Raw genomic sequence first — 22,427 nt, 5'->3', positions numbered from 1 at the left:
GTCTTTTGGCGAGAGTTCCTGTGCAATCGATCCTGGTTAAAGCAGGCAGTCTGGGTGTACTGGTGAAGTGCAGTAGCAGAGGTTTAAGTTAAAAGGTTAATTAGTGCACTTGATCGGTATTATTTGGACTGTTCTGTGACAGATAAGGGTCATAATGAAAGTTTAAAAACATTCGGCAAACAGTATATTGCTTAATAGAAGAAGAAAAAAAATAAGAGCCCAGCAACACATAAAAGAAAGGCAAACCATCCACCTAGCACCAATAAGGTTACAGGAAACTGAAAAATCAGCCAACCACATTGTTTGGGCAATTGCGTGCATCATGATCAGCTACTTGCTTACATTTCCTACACTTGCGCTTCTTCTTACCCTTACTTCCACTTCCGGTCTTAGGCTCCTTGCTCTTTCTAATTCTTTTGGATCTCCCTTTCGACCTGATATCGTTTGGTGGATGTATATCGACTTCAGTTGGAATTCTATTACCCAGGAAAGATTCATATTCATCCTGTTTATCAACTCTCGTAGCAGGCGTGATCTTCTGGAGAGGTTCTACTAGGTTTGATAAACTCGAATATAAAAAGTCCATCCCTTGTTCAGTGTTCTTGGCCATTTGGATAAGGTCTTCAAACTTGTTGCGCGATTCTGAAATTTTTTTCCGCATTGCCACCTCCCTAGGATCCTTTGGCTTTTCATCCAGTAGGTTACCTTCATGATCATAGAATAGTTCCCTGTAAAATTGAAGAGGTCATTAAGACTGATAGTATAAAATATAAAAGGGGTTGTACAGAAGGAAAAAAAATACAATACACACCTTTTACATCTTGTCTCCCATCTCTTCAAAATATAACTCGATGGTACCTCATTTTGCTTCTCGGCGCGAAGCACTTGTATGATATGCCGACACGGGATGCCATAGGACTCATATAATTTACAGGAGCACCTACCGAACATGTTTGTCTTGTTCATCTGAACAACTCGCTCTTTTCCAGATAGGCTACTGATGGTGAAACATTTTATATCTTCACACTCTTCAATACCTTGAACAATGCAATGGTCTCTTGCAACTACGATTTGTTCCTGAAATTTACTAAAGACTTCATGTGTATATATCACACTACATTGCTTCTCCATGGGCCATGGTGTCATCATTTTAGGAGTGGTGTGAAGACTTACATTGTCGGCTTTCAACTCCTCTTGGCGCTGGCACTCCAAAGCTGTGTCAAACCTTAGCCAGAACTCAACAAAGCTCAACTTCCTATGAATGAAACGGTTAAAAAAGGAATTTGCACTCTCCGATCGTGATGTTGTCCTAAGCATTCCTGCTAGAGGTATGTCCAAAAAGTATACCGGAATCCATGATTCGCGAATGTTAAACCTAGAGGAAAACCAATCATTTTCCATTAATCCATAATTTGTCATGATAGAATTCCATTGTGACACAAATTCATCTGAATTCTCGGACCCCCAAACACACTTGTTTAGTCTTTCCCAAAACCCTTCATTTTCTCTTAAAGAGGGCCCGACCTTCTCAGGTACCTTTTCCATGATATGCCACATACAAAGTCTATGAGCTGTATATGGTAGAATCTGAGCAATAGCAGCCTTCATGCTCGCATCTTCATCTGTTGTGATTAGATGAGGTGCTACTCCGCCCATAGCCTTAAGAAAGGTCACAAACAACCATACATATGACTCAATCTTTTCATCTGCTAAGAATGCGGCCCCAAGGAAAACACTTTGCAAGTGATGGTTGACTCCAGTAAATGGCACAAATTTCATGTTATAGTGGTTGGTGGTATATGTCGCATCTACCGAAACCACATCCCCAAAAACACTATAGTTTTTCCTGCATATAGCATCTGCCCAAAATACACGAACAAGTCGTCCTTCATCATCCACCATAAACTCATAAAAGAAGGCAGGATTTACTTCCTTCTTTCGCTCAAGTTGTGCCACAAACATTTGTGCATCTGCATCCTTGATTTTGATTCGGAGATCACGATAATTGTTTTGTAAATCCCTCTTTGTGCACCCGACATTCTCAAACCCACCCTCACTAACATGGAGAAGTCGATATGCCTGTGAGGTGCCAATGCTAGCCTTATGACAATTGAACAACGTACTCTTAGCCCTCTCACTGACTCTCCGGTTGGATCTTAGCAAATGCCTTTTATCTGGCGACACAAACCCATGGCTGTGCTCCTCAACCATTGAAATAATTCTATACTTCTTGTCACTGCCAAGCTTGACAACAATATGTGCCTGACATCCACATCTGGTTTCCATCACATTGTGTGTCTTCCTTTTTTTCCCAGATTCATCACTTGCATTTGGTACGTTCTCCTTTCTATACCCTTCCCTTGAACAATAATACCTCTTGATTAATATTTCCTCATTTCCCTTCTTGTGCTGACCAACACGAACTGAGAAACCAACTTCATGTGCATACGACTTGTAGAATTCCTCCACATCTTTGAGTGTATCAAAGATCATTCCAAGTTTTGGCTTCAAATGTTCTTTGGGATTTGTATTGCTTCTGTCACTTGTACAAGAGACCTACGGAAGTGATAAATTGTATGAACTCATAATAAAATCACTCGATGCCATGAAGAGAACAGTTGAGGAACTTACTGCTGTACTCAAGTGTTGTGGTGTGCTTGGACGGTCAGGGTGGGCTTCAACTCCGGCGTCGACGTTGATGCCATCATGATCATCCACTGTAGGCATGCATGCACGTTAGCAATTATCAGATTAATTTTGAACAAAAAAATAATGCCGTCATGAATGGCTGCCACTACCAACGCCAAAGTTCACGTGGCTGCCGGCCGCCGGTTCCATGGCAGACGGCCGCTCCATGGCGGCGAGGAGCTCCATGGCGGACGGGCGGCTTTGAATGATGGGAGCGTCGAGAGCAGCGCTGTTAAGTGGGTGGCTCCATGTCTGTTGGGCGGCGACGAGGCTGTCGGAGTTGGCGCCTTCTCCCGAAGACGCAGCTCCCAACTCCATCGCGTTGCCGGCGGCCGGCGGTTCCATGGCTGACGGCAAGACCACGGGCCGTGCGAGAATGGACGTTCTGATGATAGACATAGTAGAGGCTGCAATTGACAAGTACTAGTCAGTTGTATACTGGAGAAATCTCATCAGCTCGTTCAGATGAAGTTTGTTATAAGGTGCAGTGGTTAGTTGAACTGAATGTTGAGAATTGAGATGGTCCAACTGACCTTCAGCTTGGGCTTCAGAGACTCGACAGCAGCCCTTGTGCTGCTATTTGCAGCTTGCTGAAAGAGGGATCCGAAGAACCAGGATTAGAATGTTAGAAGATAGATAGATACAGTCTGAGATCTGACGATGCCGTGCCTGAATATTGGTGTGAGGATATTTTTGCTCTGTTCTTGTCTTACCTTGCCGAGCACCCAGTCTGCTGAATCGAAGTACGCGCGCTCGTGGTCCTGCATTAGCAAGCAAGAACGCGGTAATGAAATGATCAAAGCTGCCAGGTAGATTGCTTGTTGCTTCTACAGATTGTACTGCAGTACTAGTGATGAACTACACTGTCCGTACCTTGGATATCAAAGGCTTCTTGGGCGCAATTCCTCCGTACTTCTTCTCAACACATGCCTGCAAAATCATACATTCAAGGCATCAGAAACTCCTGAGCAGACCCTGCACAGAATATGCGTAACCGGCGGCTCCCAACTACATCGCGTTGCCGGCGGCCGGCGGTTCCATGGCCGACGGCAAGACCACGGGCCGTGCAAGAATGGACGTGGGCGAGGTGGCCCTGCTGCGGAGGGCGGCGGTGATCCGTTCCGGTGCCCTTCAGCCACAGGCGGCGGCGACCCGTGCGTACCTAGGGCTCGCGCGGACGTACGTGCCCAGGAACCGAGCTTTGATCGTTTTCGATCGGTACCAAACGGAGGGCGACGGACGGCACGGCACCAAACGGAGGGCGACGGAGGGAGGCGGCGGCTCAAGGGAGGAGGCGGAGGCTCGACGCCGGCGGCGGTGGCCCGAGGCAGGCGGTGGCGGACTGAGGGAGGCGGGGACTCGAGGGAGGCGGCGAGCCGAGGGAGGCGTTGGAGGCCGGAGATGCTGTCGAGTCCGCCGGCGGAAGACGCCGGGCAGATGCGCTCGCCCAGTCGCGTGGAGGAAACTGTGACGGAACGGAAGGAGACGGAACGCTCGTGACGGCGCATGGGTTACGGACGCAGGGGGGATTTGCATAACACAAAGGGAACGGTTGGGGGAGGTGCGGGCGCCTAGATGAAAAAAGTCCCCAGCTCTGTCCACTGCCCTCGGATGGAGATCCAGTGACCTCCGTTGGAGTTTCCAAAGTTTCCACCGGTACCTTGGTTTCCATAGGATACAGTCCCTTTTTTTTTGAAGTCAAAACACAGATCAGGAGTCATGCACATGGAAATGAAGCAAGATACAATTTTGCAATGAGCCAACGACTGATAGCCCTGCAGTTTCAAAGTTCCATCTTTGGCATTTCTCCACATGTCAACTTGCCGTGTAATAGCGTCTACACCTGTGCATATCCAAACAGTCCATATCAACGATGGGCCTCAAAAGCGGAAGGCCCAAGGAGGCCGGGCCGCTCTCCTTCGTCGTCCGCAGCGCGCACGGGATCGACTCAAACAAACTTTCCACTTCCGTTTCCTATCCTACGGTAGGACTCCTACCTCAATTCGGCTTCCACTAAAATACAAGGTATCTACCCCGCAACCCTAATTCGCTTCACAACTCCCGGCAGGGCTCTCCGGCGAAACCAACAACGTACGCCCTTCCCCTACACATTCCAGCACAAGCATCCTCTTCGTCGACTATACAGTCCAGCACAAGCATACTCTTGTCGACTATACAGGTACGAACGCGAGCTATTTTAATTTTTCTTTTTCTTTGTTTTTTTCCTATCTCAACTTCTAGCATTATTAGTCCCATTCGTAATCATGGTGTCAGCGATCACGTAGCTAGGTTACGGGAGTATTTTGCTGCTTCAATTGTTACTTTATTTTATTTGGCTATTGATCGTCATATACTCTCTCCATCCCAAATTATAGATCGTTTTGGCTTTATTAGATTCATAGATTTTGTTATGCACTTAGATATACCATATGTCTAAATGCATAATAATATAAATGCATTTAGTAGGAAAGTCAAAACAACCTATATTTTGAGACGCCGGACTATATCTTAAATAAAAGCAAGGCATCCAAAATTAGCATTAGCATGTGCTGTTAATTCTAGTTGCCGGTTGAGATTAAGGGCTGCATGTTCTGTTTCGCGACCGATTGATCGGGTCTTGATGCATTCTAGCAAATCTCTAGTGTCCGGTAGCTTGTGCAATGTTAGATTCTTCTCTTGGCTGGTTCGGCGGCATTCGCATTTCCCTATTCCAATACAAGGTAGTGTTCGGCAATTTGAGAACTGCATGCTAATGTTCCAATTTAATATTTATTCACTTTATGGCTTCAATGTACGTACCCAACTGAGGGCGTGTTTAGTTCTGTTTTGCAAAATTCAGAACAAATTAGATTTGGAAATGGAATCTTGGCATTTAGAAGTACTAAATGAAATCTATTTATAAAATTTTTTACACAGATGAGTTTTAAATCGCGAGACGAATCTAATGAGCCTAATTAATCCATCATTAGAGATTATTTACTGTAGCACGACGTTGTCCAATCATGGCCTAATTTGGCTTAAACGATTCGTCTCGAAATTACACCGGGGGTTATGGAATGGGTTTTGTCAGTTATCCACACTTAAGACTTCTAATTAGTGGTCAAATGTTCGAAATTACTGTAGCACTGGATTTTTTTTTAGAATTTTAAGGGGAAGTAAACACAGCCTGAGTGAACTGTTGTTATTTCAATTATTGCTCAAGGTTAGCTTTGTATCCGTTGTTATTTCAATGATTGCTCAAGGCTTAGCTTTGTATCTGTGACATAACCGCCAAATTAAAACTCTAATTAAGCGTAATGGCCGTCATTGGAACACATCGGGCGCATTAGCTTAACGGCTTAATTTGGCGATCCTTTCTTAACCCACGTCCCGATCGAAACAACACCGATAGTCCCACGCGAAGGTAGGCATAGATGGTACAAACACGACATACATTTAAAAATACAACAATATACATAAGACTCGACCTTCAGTTTTACAAACCAAGTTTGAATACATACATAACCTATAAACTTTACAATACCGAAAATAAGGTTCGAATATTGGAAAGGATCTACAACTACCAAAGAGTACCCGAGGAGATCCCTAACTAAGCGTCGGGCTCCATAACCTCCCATCCCTCTGCATCACAACGGATGAATTTAACGCAGCAGGGACATAAGTCGACATCCGGGTGTCCTGAAATAATTGTGGCAACAAACCCGGAGTATACTAATACTCAGTAAGACTTACCCGACCATGGGTATACATAGCCCCTATCTAGACATGCACAACTTTCTGGCAAGTGAGTTGTTTTGCAGAAAAGCATCTACATGTTCTATATAGAAATACTCTCATTTAATGTTGGCCTATCTATAACAATCATGTTGGAGCATTACAATACTGATTCAAAGTAGTTCCATCATTTATGACTAACATTTCTAATTCATTTCTACGAGGCGACAAAGAGATCAAGGCCCTCATAACCGCGAGACACGGCGAATCGATCCGATTTAACCTTGTAAGGTGGACCTAACCAACACAGCACGCATAAGCATGACAAGATTAGTTCCATCATCCAGATTAATTAAAACAATCCCGATAGTAACTAATCTTTCTATACATGACACATTGCAGAATGTATAGCTTTAAAAACAATTCAGTGTAATGCTCGCAGGCGGGGCCAGGCGATTCAATCGGCTCAACCAGTCGATCTGACCGGGCTGCCCTGGTCCAGCCGAAAAATGTATGGCGGACCGTCTGCGGTACAAGGGCGGACCGTCCGCTTTACAAAAATCCAACTAACCGGACCGTCCGCTGAGCTTCTGTGGACCGTCCGCTTTACAAAATATCAACCCAACTCAGTTTCAGATTGTTCTGTTTGTTTTTCCTCAACGGCCGGCTGACCGTCCGCGGGTCCTGACCGGACTGTCCGCTGAACACGTTTTAAACTACCCGACAGTGTCTCCGGTCCGGCCGACGACACTTTCGCAACTTTTCACGCCTCCCCTACAAAATCTTTCGATCCGAACGTCATCTACAAAGGTCCTTAAGATCGTAGACTCACACCCCCATCAACTCCTACGAAAAAAATCCAAAAACACTACAAAATGAGATGCATGCTCACCCTACGCTCAAAATTCATTTTTATATTTTCGGAAAAACTTGAAATTAGTCATGCCTGTACCACCATCGGTGCGTTTCGGCTCTGATACCAGCTGTGACAGAACCGCCAAATTAAAACTCTAATTAAGCGTAATGGCTGTCATTGGAACACATCGGGCGCATTAGCTCAACGACTTAATTTGGCGATCCTTTCTCAACCCACGTCCCGATCGAAACAACACCGATAGTCCCACGCGAAGGTGGGCGCAGATGGTACAAACACGACATATATTCGAAAATATAACAATATACATAAGACTCGACCTTGAGTTTTACAAACCAAGTTTGAATACATACATAACCTATAAACTTTACAATACCGAAAATAAGGTCCGAATATAGGAAAGGATCTACAACTACCAAAGAGTACCCGAGAAGATCCCTAACTAAGCGTCGGGCTCCACAACCTCCCATCCCTCTGCATCACGACGGATGAACTTAACGCAACAAACCCTGAGTATACTAATACTTAGCAAGTCTTACCCGACCATGGGTATACATAGCCCCTATTTAGACATGCACGGCTTTCTGGCAAGTGAGTTGTTTTGCAGAAAAACATCTATAGTTGGATCCTTACTTTCAATGTTTTAGCCACATGTTCTATATAGAAAGACTCTCATCTAATGTTGGCCTATCTACAACAATCATGTTGGAGCATTACAATAATGATTCAAAGTAGTTCCATCATTTATCACTAACATTTCTAATTCATTTCTACGAGGCGACAAAGAGATCAAGGCCCTCATAACCGCGAGACACGGCGAATCGATCCGATTTAACCTTGCAAGGTGGACCTAACCAACACGACACGTATAAGCCCCGTCGGACCACACGCACCAACCCTTCCCCTCCCCGCCTCGAACTACAGGACCGCCCCACCATCATATGGTCAGCCGAGCTCAACATGAGACCACCAAAAGTAATACATGCATCCCCAATTCTCTGCGACTACTCGACTACCCTAGGAGGTGAGATGTAGTCATGTACTTTCGAAGCAAGGCAGTACTAGGCTTACCGGTTTCGACTACCTCCTATTCCCGGCATGCGGTTAGTACAATTCAATCCCCGATCAGCACTGCCACAACGACCGGTCCTTAATCGACACAGACGGGGCTAAGACAACCAGGAACCCTGTCCTGCTGCCATACCTAAACATCCTCATCTTTCCCCCGTCCGGTCTCAATTCTCCATTTATTCCATATCGAATTCAACATCTTATGTACTGGAATATAATTATATCTCATCTCTCGCGAGTAATCCGGAAATTACTCGTCTTCTAAACATCCTATATCTCGCGAGTGCAAGAGATCACTCGTCTTCTATCGAAAACCCATTAAGCATAGCACTTCTATCGTCCTATACATACTAGTTTAACTCCGGGAATCCTAGGGATCATGCAACTAGGGTTCCAAACAATTCCTAAACCTAATGCACAAGTAATAGTTACGTATATAGATGTCATAATTTAACATAATAGGATGTGCACCGGGGCTTGTCTTGTGGCTGTTGCTCAGAACTAGGATCAGACGGGCCTTGGGCTGGGTTCTCATGCCTCTCCTCCTGTGCTTGATTCGACTGCTCCTGCGGTGCCACAATCACCTCAAACACGGCGTCCTCAACGGCGGATGCTACACGAATGCATATGAACTAATTAAGTGCAGCTCAATGATGCAACTACTACACATCAAACTGAAATGCCTTGCGGACTGTCCGCACCCAAGTGGTGGACCGTCCGCGGTTCAACTCTGCAGACCCACCAGACCCAACTACCTCACTGGACAATTTCTATACTGGCTGGCGGACTATCCGCTCACCCTTAGCGGACTGTCCGCAATACACCCACGCCAAACCTCCAGAGACAATGACGCCTCTAGGTAGATCTTAAACTCTACTGCGGACCGTCCGGCCCCCCTTGGCGGACCATCCGCAGTTCATTCTGCCAATTCACCAGAGACGACAACGTCTCTGGACAAAATCCTAGACTCTACGGCGGACTATCCGGCCCTCCTTGGCGGACCGTCCGCAGTTCACCCCTGCGAACCCCACCAGATAATTTTGTCTCTGGACAAACATCGATCCCTACGGCGGACTGTCCGCTCTCGAATAGCGGACCGTGCGCTGTACAATTTGCGATACCACCAGAGACAACATCGTCTTTGGACAACTTCTAACCTGACCGGCGGACTGTCCGCACCCACCTAGGTGGACCGTCCGCGACTCATATCCCTGGACACCGCACAACAGGCGGCAGCAAGCGCGGCGGCGGCGGCCGTTCACCGGCGCTGGCGGCGCACAACGGAAGGGGAAAAAGGCCGGGGAGTACAAGAAACTCACCACGAATTCATTCCCGCGGTCGGTTCGGGCGGAGGATGACTGGAGAAGCGGATCGACGGTGGAGCAAGCTTCAAGCGGGCTCCAATGGTGACCGGCGGCGGTTGGGGCGATTCCGGCCGGGAGAAGCCAGGCTGGGGGTTGGGGAAGGTGGAGGAGGTGCTGAGGACGATGCTCGCACAAGGAATCGAGGTGTGGTGGCTGGAGGAGGGAGATCGACGGAAGGAGGGCGACGACGGGGCGAGCGGACGAGCTCCGCTCGTTACTGGTCGAAGTGAGGAGAAGGAGGAGGAATGATAGGCGGGTCCCACATCCATCCAGATAAATATCTGGCCGTTGCCTGGGCGGACCGTCCGCCGCCCCAGAGCGGACTGTCCGCGAGGCAGGTGTTACAGTATCCTAGGCTTTATGTTTTGTATAAACAATGTACCGAGGTGAGTGAACCATCTCCATGTTATTTTCATGATTATGCTGCAAGGCTTAACTTTGTACCCTATGTTTTGTATTAACCAATGTATTTAAGCTGCAGTAAATCTCTATTGTTATTGCTTTTACTGTTTTTTTACACTACAGACAGCTGGTTCTTACTTCTGCCACCCGTGGAAATGTTGTATAGATTGCAAAAAATTAAAAGTTGTATCAAAGCATTTCTTTTGGCCTACAATAAAAGTAATTGGTGAATTTTGGTGTGTTCATCCAGGATGCAGATCTTTGTGAGGAGCCCTAGTGGCAGGATGATTTCCCTCAGAGTCTACCCTGACGAAACATTGTATGATGTTAAGAAGAAAATTATGGAAAAACACAACCTTGTCTTCGATGGAGTGCGGATGGAGGATAACAATACTACATTGGCTGACTATAACATTCAGCATCAATCCACGCTTGACCTCCTGGAGAAGATGCAAATCCACGTCAAGGAGCCACTCCATGGCTTGACCTTCACCGTGGATGTCGACAGTTCAGATACTATCGACAACATAAAGGACAAGCTTGAAAACAACGATGGGTTTCCCAAGGGCCGACAGTGCCTTATATTTGCCAACGAACAGCTAGAGGGAAAGCGCACCTTGGCGGAATATAACATTTGCAAGGAGTCGACCCTTCTCCTTGTCCTCTACCCATGTCCAGTAGGCAGTATGCGCATCTTTGTAAAGATGCCGAGAAAACACCATGGTCACCATCGCTTTTACGGCCGAGAGCTCAGATACCGTCGACAGCATCAAGGTGAAGCTCTATGAGAAGGAAGGCATCCGCCCCATACATCATCGCTTCATCTTTGCCGGCCGACACCTGGAAGGCTCGCGCACTCTAGCGTACTATAACATTAACCACGAGTCTACCCTCCATGTGGTGCTCCGTCTTTGTGGTTGCTGAAACTGATGCCATGTGTCGTCATCCAACAAGAGTTCTTTTGCTGAAGTTCGTCTTGTTTCTTTTTCTTCTTTACTAGTGGTGTGTTATCTACCCTTCATTGCAGGGCGTTAGTTTGCTACAATCTTCTTCTTTTGGGTGTGTTGTCATCGGTAAAAATTTCATTATGGTAATGTTAGTGTGTGAGATCTTTGCATCATCAGTTGATTCTCAATTCTTGGTCATGATGTTCCACTAAACTACTGCACTGCTCACTGTTTTGATCATATCTCATGATTTTCTTAACCAAATGTAGCTAGTAAATACATCTTGGACCTCTACACAAAATTTCCTAGAACTTCCATTTAAGCAGTCGGGTCGAAATCTGGCTATAACTTAGTAGAAAATACACGAAAGGTTCTTGCGCACATGTTTCCTATCATAACAACCACACTTTTTTGAGGATATCTTCTAAACCGCTAATCGGATTGGAATGAAACCAGCGCCATTGTAATCAGATTGGAATGAAACCTACAAGTTTCGCCGACCAGGCTTAGATCCCTCACCAATTAATCTCAGAAATTCATCGAAGAAATTGGCTTAATTCATCTAACATAACTAAAATCTATCTTAAGGTTCATTGAATCGCTATCTGAAATTCTTGGTCTTGATGTTGTGATTGGAGGTTGGTATCTCGCAGGACCTGACGAATTTGCAAAGGGTTAAGATGGAATTAGAGGAAATCTAACCTTCCCCCATTCCCTCCTCTTTGTCTGTCGTCTTCCTTCCTTGTCCGAATGATTCACCTCCTTGCTGCCTGTGTCCAGCAGCACGCCAGGCACCGCACCGCACAACACCACGCTAGGCAACATCATCTCAGAACCTCCTCCAAATATCTGCCCACCACCAGCAAACGACACCCCCAATTAGGAAAATCAGAGGAAACCAACCAACTCATGCATAACAATCAAGGAGAGCAGTTGAGTAACCAGAAGGTTCACCTCGGAATACGAACGCCTGCACTTGAAGGATGCTGATGTACACGGCTCATCAGGCTGCGTCTGCCTTAGAGTTTTACCATCAGTGTCTGCCTGAAGAAGAAGAAGAAATATCCCTTCTCCTAATCCTCCCATGGATGGATGTGTGCATAATTAATCAGCTTCAGTTCCATATAGTACAGGCAAACCGGGCTAAATGGCAAGCCCGTTTTCAAGATGTGCCAAAGCCTGAATGTTCTGTTCAGCCTCATGTACAATGGAGCAAATCAAGTAGCGAGCAACTTCAGAGAAGCATCAAAGTTACTTAATCTTGAGATTCTGCCTATACACAGTGTCGGTGTCCCGACCCGGGGGCCGGATCCCAACTAGTAAATGCTGCATGTTTCCTCGTCCCAGATGTTGATGCAAGAGGCAACACAGTAACGCACGGGTTTATCCTGGTTCCGGCCATGGGGCCGTACGTCCAGCAAGGGGGGTGTGCGAGGGCACTGTATTGTCTTGCACCCGGAGTGCTTGTAGTAGGGGGTACAAACGAGGCGAGAGAGGGAGGGAAGCTCCCAGGTCTGTGCTAGAAAGGGAGTTGGTTGCGGTGAGTGCAATGATCGCGAGTGTGGATGACCGTGGTTGCCGATGTCCAGAACGTCCGAACCCCCTTAAAGAAAGCCCGCCTCCTCCTTTTATAGTCGCAAGGAGGGGTGGGGTACATGTGCAGGGGAACGTGGAAGTCGTCATCTTCCCCCGAATCGCGGGGGTGCAGTGGTCGAACACTGTAGGAAGTACACTGTGGGGCATGGTGTCGGGCGTGGCAGTCGTCCTTGGTCTTGCGGAGATCGCGCCGGCGTCCTGCCAGCTTCAGCAGGCGGCGTGGTCGTCGCTGTAGAGCGTACTGTCCTCCAGACGTGGCGTGATGGCGTTCCGTGGGCCCCGTAGGCCAGGGTCTTACATGCCCCAGCAGTGGCAGGGCACGCGGCGGTCCCGGACCGCCCTGGATAATGTGCCGATGCGCGCACAAAGGGGGTCCGAGGGTTGCGTGGAGGTCTCGGACCCCTCGGGGGGGATGTTCGGGACTTCGGCTGCGTGTGCTGTGCGCCCCTCTTGGAGGGGCACGTGGCGTCGCCGGACCCCTTCCCAGGCAGGAAGTGGGTCCGGGGCCATACGTGTGATGAGGTTGAGTCCGGATGGCCGGAGTTGGCAGAATAGTACGGGGAGCAGTGCCGAGCACGCTTCGTCCCGCGTCGCAGGTCCCACAGTGCGCCACAGCGCCCGGGATGGCGGAGCAGTGACCGGAGTTGGCAGATGGGACTCCGGTCACAGCCGCTGTGGGGGATGGCGGTCTGACACCGTCTGTCTTGAGCACTGCGGAGGAGTGGTTGGCATTCAATGCCTCCGTACGACGGGCGGTTGAGCGGCGGGGCCATTTGTCCCTTATGCCGAGGGGTGGCCTCGAGCGAGGCGGAGACGAGTTACCTGTTCGAGGGAGGTTCGCTACCCTCGAGCGAGGTGGAGATGCGGGGCGCAGTCGAGGGTTCCGGTGGGAGCCCTCGAGCGAGGCGGAGATCGTCCCGTGGGCCCGAGAGAGGTGCGAATGGACAGCACGCTGAGCTTCTTTGAGTCCTTTGCTTTCTCCCAGATTGGAAGGAGGCCGTGGGCCCTCGTGGGCCCAGTTGCCTAATGGGTGTTTTGTGTTTTTAAGGTGATCTTAATACCCCGATTAGGGTGTCCCTAATCGAGGGACTCGGCCAAAGGGTAATTCGGCACTTTCCCCTTTGATGTGACCGGTCGATGCTACGCACCCGCCGGACGCGCCTGAGCGCTAGTCCGGTGGATGTGAGATGCGCCGGTCGAGGTAGTGCGCCTGCGGGGAGAGAGCTTCGAGGCACGCGCCTTTTTTGGTTTGTTCTGGGGACAAAACGTGTCCGTGCGCTGAGAGCGGCCAGGGCGATGATGGCGCCTGCTGCTCGGCAGCTGGCGCTTTCGTCGCGCTGTCCCGCGCTTAGGGCCTTGTGTAACATCCCAAAAATCCACTAAGTTAAACCGTGCGCTAAAACTGTTTTCTTTGCCGTTGAGCTCGAATCTCCCTTAAACCCTAAACCCTAGATTTTCTCCTGAACGACCGACACCCGAATTCATTTCGCGTCCCATCTCTCCCCATCCAACGCGACGCGTCGCGCCAGGCCGCCCCGAGCCGCACCTCGCCTCCCCCGCTCGTCCTGCACGCCCCGCCGAGCCGGTCCACGCGCGTGGACCGCGTGCTCGGAGCACCGCCGCGCCACCCGCCGCTGCCAGACTGCCCGCTCCCGCGCACCGCCGCCTCGCCGCCCGCGCCACCCCGCTGCGCCTCGCCCCGCTTGCGCGCACGCGCGCACGGAGCACAGGGCCGTGGGCGAACGCGCCGGGCCGCAGCAACGTGAGCTCCGCCGAGCCCACGTGCGCGCCTGGCCACGCCGCGCGCCGCCCGCCGCTGCCCCGCACAGCGCCGCCCTGTGCTCACCGCTGCCGCACACGTCCCGTCGTCCCTGCACAACATCGCTGCCCGTGCACCGCTCCACGACGCGCGAGTGCGGCCGAGCGCCATTAAGGCCCGCCGCGCCGCCCGCCGGGCGCCACCTACTCGCCACCGGCCACCCCCCCAAACCGACCTACAACGGCTATAAAAGGCCCCGCCGGCGCCGCTCCTCCGCACCCAAACTTCCTCGGCCACCACCGCCTCTCCTCGCAGCTCTCAGCGCCGCCGCCGCAGCCATTTCTGCCCGCCGCCGCCGGTTCACGTCGCCCTGCTCCCTCGCCGCGCCCCGAGCCGAGGTGAGCTGGGGAATCGAACCCCACGCCCCTCCTAGCCCTTTTCCCCCACGATTCCGGCCGCCCTAGCGCCTTGAGCCACCGGCCCAAGGCCGCCGCCGGCGAGCCCCCGCCTCCCCTGTTTCCCAGTGCGAGGGGGAGGAGGGAGATGGCAGTTTTGCCATTAGGCCCTCCCCTTTCCCTTTATTCCATAAAGAACCCCCCCACTCCCTATGGGCTTTTTCCTAAGAAGGCCCTTCTATTTTTCTATTTTTGCAAACAAATCCACCACTATTTAAACCTAATAATAATTAGGTCCCTGCACTTCCCTTTTAGGCCCAAATACTTTTAGAAATCGTAAACAGGCCCCGGGTTCTCCCGAATTATTTACAACTAGGCCCCTGACCTTTTATCCGATCCCGAACCTTTACTAAACCTATCATTTCATGTAACAAACAACCTCTGATTAACCCGAAACTTTTACCACGCCACTCATAACCAAATCTTGGCCATGCCATTAGGGAGACACTCAAAAATGCCACTTCTATCTCCATATTTTATGTGATTCCGATTCGAGCTCAACGATAGATCTTTGAATTGATTGAATGCTTGTTTGTGTGTGCTGTAGACCACGGAGTGAACGAGGGAGAGCCTGTCAACGAGCAGTTCTGTGAGCAGGAGAACGAGGACCGGTTCCGCGACCCCGAGCCCAAAGGACAGGACTTCCCCGAAGGCTTTGAAGACGGCAAGTTCAATCCCATCCTTTGATACATGTTTCTGTCCTAGTTTTTTTTTATAAACACAAACCAATGGACTGTTTTATAAAATTGCATATGTTTTGCTTGCATGAAAACACGGTTGGATAGCTACCCTTTGATTTGTGATGACCATTCCTTGACCACCTAGATTAACGTCTGATTTTGCTTGGACGTTAATCGATATTAGAACGCTTAGGACTTTACTCATAATATGATTTATTTGAATAAGAAAATGTGTGTGTGTGGGAAGGGATAAAATGTGGATTTTCGAAAGATGAGTATGGACGGGATGGACGGCATTTCTGTGTGAATTGCCGATTGGTGTGCTTATGCCTGTGTGGCAGGGCAATGAAGGGAGATATCCATCTTGTCGTGTCTAAGGACCGAGTTGGTGTGTCATCTCACCTAACTCCACTTTCGTGCAAACCACTCGACCGTTGAATGGGCAACGGCGTAGCATAAATCCCACTAGTTGGTGTGGTAGCCATCAGGAGAGCTGAGAGCAACGGGTGACTAAGGAAAAGGGATAAGCCCTGAGCGACTTATGCCCGGTTATACCTGAGTGAACGGTCGATGACCCCTTGGTACATCCCGTGATGGCTAGTCAGGCTTAGCTATGGTGGGTAATGGCCATGTTGGGATCTACACCGACACGACGGTGTTCGAGTTGTGGTATCCTACTTGTGGGTAAAGTTGCACACCTCTGCAGAGTTAAGAATCTATTCGAATAGTCCGTGCCCACGGTATTGGGCGAGTTATGGTGTGGTCACATAACTAGTGTTTCAATGGGATGGGCTGGTGTGAGTTGTTTTGGAATTGTGTCCGGCAGTTGTGCCGTGTGCTACGACGGACGGGGAGTCCGGTAGCAGTTTTAAGACGTGAACTCCGTGTTGCTACAAAAACTGATTTCTAAAAGGGACTTTCTTTAAAATCAACCCCTGCCTAGAATACTGTTTTTCTGCAAATTAAACCGTAACCTTATCCTTGATTTACCTATGCATATTATTCTGATTTAACCCCTCCGTGGGTGTGGTTGGACTTGCTGAGTACGTTCGTACTCACCCCATTCTCACTTTTTACAGAAGAAGACCCGGACTTCGTTCCAGACGACGCCGAGTATGGTTATCGTTCTACACCCAACCTTGCTTGTGGTACCGGCCCTGTCGAGATGCCTCCGCTGTCGCAGTACTCTGAGCCCGTGGTAGACCCTATGTGGTTTGCGGTCTGGTGTTACGTTGTAGCTTGGTTAATAATTATCATCATTTGTATCGAGTGTCCTCCAAGGTTTGTACGGTTTTGAACCATCTGATGTAATAAATGTGGCATCAGCCTCCTGGGACTGGTGCTTTGTATCACATTTAAGTCTTCTCTTATGAGGGGACGCTTCAGGTGGTATCAGAGCCGTAGGTTGGCCGTAGGACGTGACCCTAGGAGCGAAACCCATTTTTAGACCCTTTACCTTAGGACCTTTTCCTTTCCTCACACAAACACTTACCTTTGGTTCTTGCCCTGTTCCAGATGGCTGACAATGGATGGATTGGCGGAATCTGTTTCGCAGAGCCCGGCCTTCCCAAGTTGTTGATACTCAGCCTGGAACGCATCGGAGTTGTGGATCCACCAGAGTTTCTCTATCGGGAGTACGACTCCAAGGGTACTCTTCGGTGTGACCTGATGATCTTCATAGCAAGAAGCACCCGCTATCCTGATGTGGACCCTTGGTTCATCTCCACCACTGGATTCCGTTTCCCGGATGCCTATCGGAAAGCCGCCCGTAAGGCCCTGCGACGGCTCCGAGTGATCTACAAGCATCACCTTCAGCGGACTCCTATGGGGTTCTTCCCGCCAACTGAAGGAAGAGGACGCACCTGGATCGCCCGAATGAGAGGACTCGGGAGGGAAGAAGAAGATCTGGAAGACACTGTATCCCACCTGTCCATCTACCTCACCGGCCTGGATGAGCTCTATCGCGAGCAAGCAGCACAACTGAAACAGCAGGTCCACAGAGCAGAAAAAGCAACCCAGGAGATGGAGGAACAACGGTCGAGGACTTTCCATGCCGAGTATTCCCTAGCCGCCCTCCAAGTCCAAATGGATGAAAAAGAGGAAGAACTGGAAGAACAGCGGGCAAGAGCCACACGCGCCGAGAACTCGCTAACTGCTCTCCAAGCTCAGATACGGAGATACGAGGCTCGCTGGGGAATAGGTGGATGGATAGAAGAAGACGAAGAAGAGGAAGAACCCATGGAAACCCATTGGGACGTTGGCACTCAGACTGAAGAAGAAGAACCCGAAGAAACCCACTGGGATAAAGGAACTCAGACCGAGGATGATGTGATGGATCAGTACCTTCCACTGAAGAAGCGCTCCTTTAGAATTGAGGAAGAATCCCCATGATAGGAGTAGTCTCTAAGCTAGAACCTTTGCTCTAATAATCATGTACCCATGAAGTTGTACCCCATCATGATGCCATAAATAAAAACCATCTACCCCTTTGTGTACCGCAAATATTTGTGCAAGTTTTTCACCATATCTTTGTTTTCAGATGGCTGAGGAAGGTTGGACCCAGGGCGACTGCCAAGCTGCACCTGGCTTCCCCAGCCTGTCGATCAACGCCGTGGAAAGCCTTGGCGTCACGGAACGCCCAAGGTACTACAACAGAGAGTACGAACACCATGGCACTCTCCGCTGCAGGGTGATCCTAGTCATCGCCAGAAGTGATCGCTACCCCAACATCCAGTCCTGGCGAGTGACCGCTACAGGGTTTAGGCACCAAGACACCTATCCCTTGGCCATCAGAAAGACACTCCGCTACCTGTGACGGATTTTCGAAGAACACCTAGCACCCACGCCAATGAGGTTCTTTCCGCCGGCCATCAGAACCCCTGTTTGGGAAGCCCGCATGAGAAGGTTAATGTAACACCCTAATTTAAATTTCAGTATTTATTAATAAATCAATTGGCTTTAGTTGAATTTTCTAAGGTTTATTGTGTTTAGTTGGCATTTAATCTAATTTTTGTTCCTTAATTAATTAAAATTTATCATAGGTTTAAATTTTGTTGCATTCATGCTGGTGCATACTTTTATTTGAGTGTGGTTTGAATTCAAATTCAAATTTGAATTCAAACTTTGTTTGAGCTAGAAATAGAAAAGATTAGAAAACAGAAAAGGCAAAACCCAGGAAACCCAACGCAACCCAGCCCGGCCCGCTCTCTCCTTCTTTCCGCGGCCCAACCCACGCCAAACTGGCTCGGCCCAGACTTCGCGCTCGTCCCAGCCCGCACGCTCCCTCCGCAGCGGCCCAGCAACGCGCGCCCGCGCCCAACCACTCGCGAAGCCCGCTCAACCACCCGACTGACTAGGAGGGCCAACCTGTCAGCGCCCCTCCAGCCCGCTCGAGCACGCGCCCCGCCCCTGCCAGCCCGGGCCCAGCCGTCAGCATCGCCCTCTTCCTCCCGCGCCCTCCGTTCACGCAACAGACGCGCAACCGTCTCGCCGAAAATCCCGGCGAGCCTTCCTATCCGAGCGCGCGCCGAGATCCTCGGCCGTCTTCTTTAAACCACCCCCTGCGACCTTTTTTCCCCATCCTGACCCCCCCACAGCCGCCACCGTGCCCTAGCTACCCCTGCACCCCAGCTCCGCCGGAGCAGAGCATCTGCTCCGCCGTGGCCGCACCACCCGCCGTGCCTCAGCCACCGAGAACCCCCGCAAAAGCTTTTTCCTGTGCCCAAGCATCTTCCTGAACCGCTGTCTTGACCCCGGCCGCAGGCAGTCACCAGGAATTCGTCGAGATCCATCTCAGGTGAGCTCGCTGCGCCGCCGTATTTTCCCCACCGCCGGTGGACCTCGAGCCACTCTGACCTTCTTTCCTGTTTCTCAGCATCACCAGGTTTCGAGCCGTGGGAACCAGGCGCCGGATTACCTCAGCAACGAACCCCCCCGTGCTCATCGCCGTACACCGCCGCCGGACTCCGACGCCGGCGACCCTTCGTGCCAAATCCTCCAACCCGAACCCTTGGTGAGCGCCGCTGGAACCCCCTGTCACGTTTGAATTGGTTATCTTCTTCCATGACGCACCCTAGACGCTAGGACATCGGCCACCAGCGTCCTCGCCGTCGCGCCGCCATGCCCCTCGCCATGGCGAGCCCCAGCCGAGCCTCCCTGAGCCCCGGAAAACCTCCCTGTGGATCACGCATGTTGCGTAGAGTCCTCCCGACCCAAAAACCCGCCGATTCGACCCCAGGATGGCCGATTTCGGGCTTCTCCGGTCGTGCGCCGCCGCGGGAGCGCGCCGCCGGCGAGTCCCGTCGCCGCCATCGCCCGCAGACCACACTGACCGCCCGATCCTAAACCGGCGCTCGAGATTAGATCCCGATCCAAGCAACCCTGAGCCCTCAGATCTTGATCCAATGGATCAGATCCAAACTTACCCCTTCGCGCTGCTCTTTTTGCTAAAGAGACCCCCGGTTTCTTTTAAATCAACCCGCAATCCACAGCCATTCAAAATTAATTACAGTTTGGTCCAAATTTTAGCACGCAGCCCCCTGAGCTTCCTGGAATTTGAACCCGCCGTCCAACACTTGACTTTTTGCGAGTTAGACCCTGGAGTTAACATTTAATTACGTTTAGGTTCTTGGTTTTAGCAGAAAACCCCCTGGAACCCTGTTTTTATTACAGAAAAGCCCCTAGAACTTGTTTTTGGCCTAGTTTATGCGTTTTAGCACCGTTTTTAGCGTTCTTTATATCCACGCGATCGTTGTTACGCGTAGAACAGTATTAGAGTAGTTTAGTGTGCTGTTTTTATGTATTGATGTACTGTTTCTTAGTTTTTGTTAATGTTTGTTTGTATGCTTATTTTCGTGCATTGTTTTGGCCATGTGTTCGTGAGTAGACGTTGATCCATCTGAGGAGCCCCAGTACCAGTACCCGGAGCAGCCGTCTTCCGAGCACTTTGAGCAGCAGCCAGAGCAGTATGAGGAAGGCAAGTATAACATGAACAACCTATCACTTTAATTACAATTTCATACTGCATTTTAATACTGTATGCCTATAAGGACTTTCCTAGCCACTTTATATCCTTTATATATACCTTTGGGTTGCATTTTGGTTAGTTGTGCTAGGTTGCTGCGCTATAACACACTTTGGTCCTTTTAATTAAATTGATTAATGGTTTACTTGAACTTAATCCTGAGAGTGGCCCTCTGTGTGGCTTGAGTGGCTCACGTCTCGTTAAAAGATGCTTTTGTAGAAACATGGTTTAGGGGGCCAGCACGGTGCTTAGTGCTTGGTTGGCCACTCTCCATAAGGACCGGTTCATAGAGCGACAACCTGGGACAACAGCGCTACCACAAGGCTAGAATGGAATAGACTTGGCGTAATAATTAGATCTTTTTGGTTTGGAGTAACTTACCTGCGGGGCAAGAGTAGTAAGCTTCAATGGTCCCTGCTCCTCCGGCTTGGTCTGTGCTTGGATTGCGCTCCTGTGCTTGTACCCCCGGAGGTGGGCCCCATCGTCGCCGACCTAACTCTCGCGGTTACGCCTTACCAACGAGATTCTTTTTAAAGGCCTCGTAGTGAGTCGCTGGCCATCTCACCTAAGGAAGTGTGATGAACAACTGGCGTAGCTCACGACTTGTGGGTAAAGATGTGCAACCTCTGCAGAGTGTAAAACTGGTATACTAGCCGTGCTCACGGTTATGAGCGGCCCAGATCCTCCTTTTGATTAGTGAAGTTATCTCCTTCCGACGAGGGAGGTGCTTCTCGGGGTTACCTTGGTGGCTTGGTTTTGGTTTAGTTTCTCAGTAGTATCATAATTAAATCTGATTAATTACTATGTAACTGGGTTAATGGTAATTCATCAACTCGTAGTAATTAGCTTTAATAAAATTTTGCCAACACTTAAAAGCTAATGCAGTTGAGTCAGCCAACCTTAGAGCCTCATAGTTTGTGTTATACTTGTTGAGTACAAGTTGTGTACTCACTCTTGCCTCTTCTCTACTTTTTCCTCTTGGCTACGCTACTGCTGCTCAGTTCCTGCCGACACGAGGGAGTTCGTCCAGCGCTACCAGGACTACGAGGACTTCTAGGTGCTTCGTCTCCCAGTCGACGTCCCTGTGGCGCCCTGCTTCAGCTTCGGAGAGCTTTATTGGTATTTTGTACTTCGCTTCCGCTGTATCAGACATTTTGTCATTATTGTAATAAATAACATTCGTATTCGCTTTATTATATCTTTTTACGGGATATGTGCTATGATATACTGTTCATTCTGTTGTATATACGTGTGACTTGATCCTGGCACGTATATGATTGCTCGGTTTATGTTCTTTTATAAACCGGGTGTTACAGAGTGGTATCAGAGCCATATCGACTGTAGGACGAAGCCTAGATAGAACTGGTCGAGTTTTAGGACTTCTTCTCACCAATCCTTGTCTGCTAAAACTATTTTACTATTATACCCCTTGACTTCTTTGATTTTTTACCCTTCTTGCCTTGATTTCTCTCTCTGAAGAATAGTTCTCGTAGATTTGGCCTGAATCAATCATCTGACCACCATGAGTTAGCTAGGTGACCTTTTTATAATAACACGATAGCACGTTCTGCGACGCGTTGTGTTAGTCGAGTCTATTGCTAAACTCGGCTAAGTTGTGAAAATTGTCTGCTTGTTATTATGCTACATGCTTGATTTGGATTTTTGACTGATTGCATAGCTTAGTAGTTTAAATTTTGCTTAAAGAAAATCACTCAGATGTTAAAGTTAACTAATTAATAAAATGAGTTAGATCGTTGGGGGGTAAAACAGTCAACTCTATCCTGTCTACTTTATCATGGCTGAGTCTTTTTCTGCAAAGAGTTATCATATCCATCTGAGTTTATTCCTGCAATA

The 22,427-nt window shown here is 49.3% G+C and overlaps 1 protein-coding gene and 1 long non-coding RNA gene across 2 annotated transcripts; both read right to left on the bottom strand.

Moving 5' to 3' along the window:
- Positions 1-286: 286 nt before the first annotated feature.
- On the bottom strand, positions 287-3,033 carry LOC120695471 (protein FAR1-RELATED SEQUENCE 5-like). Its single transcript, XM_039978711.1, has 4 exons — positions 2,799-3,033; positions 2,632-2,717; positions 812-2,556; positions 287-728 (listed from the first exon to the last, which is right to left on the bottom strand). Exons 1-4 carry the CDS (start codon positions 3,031-3,033, stop codon positions 287-289), a joined length of 2,508 nt encoding a protein of 835 aa, XP_039834645.1.
- An 8,344-nt stretch (positions 3,034-11,377) lies between these two features.
- On the bottom strand, positions 11,378-12,338 carry LOC120696149. Its single transcript, XR_005684027.1, has 2 exons — positions 12,015-12,338; positions 11,378-11,909 (listed from the first exon to the last, which is right to left on the bottom strand). It is a non-coding gene; the product is annotated as an uncharacterized LOC120696149 (long non-coding RNA).
- Positions 12,339-22,427: the final 10,089 nt, after the last annotated feature.

This window comes from Panicum virgatum, chromosome 2K (genome assembly GCF_016808335.1).
Source record: "Panicum virgatum strain AP13 chromosome 2K, P.virgatum_v5, whole genome shotgun sequence".
Classification (NCBI taxonomy): Eukaryota; Viridiplantae; Streptophyta; class Magnoliopsida; order Poales; family Poaceae; genus Panicum; species Panicum virgatum.
The sequence above is the reverse complement of the archived record's forward strand: the minus strand, read 5'-3'. Positions and strand labels throughout refer to the sequence as shown.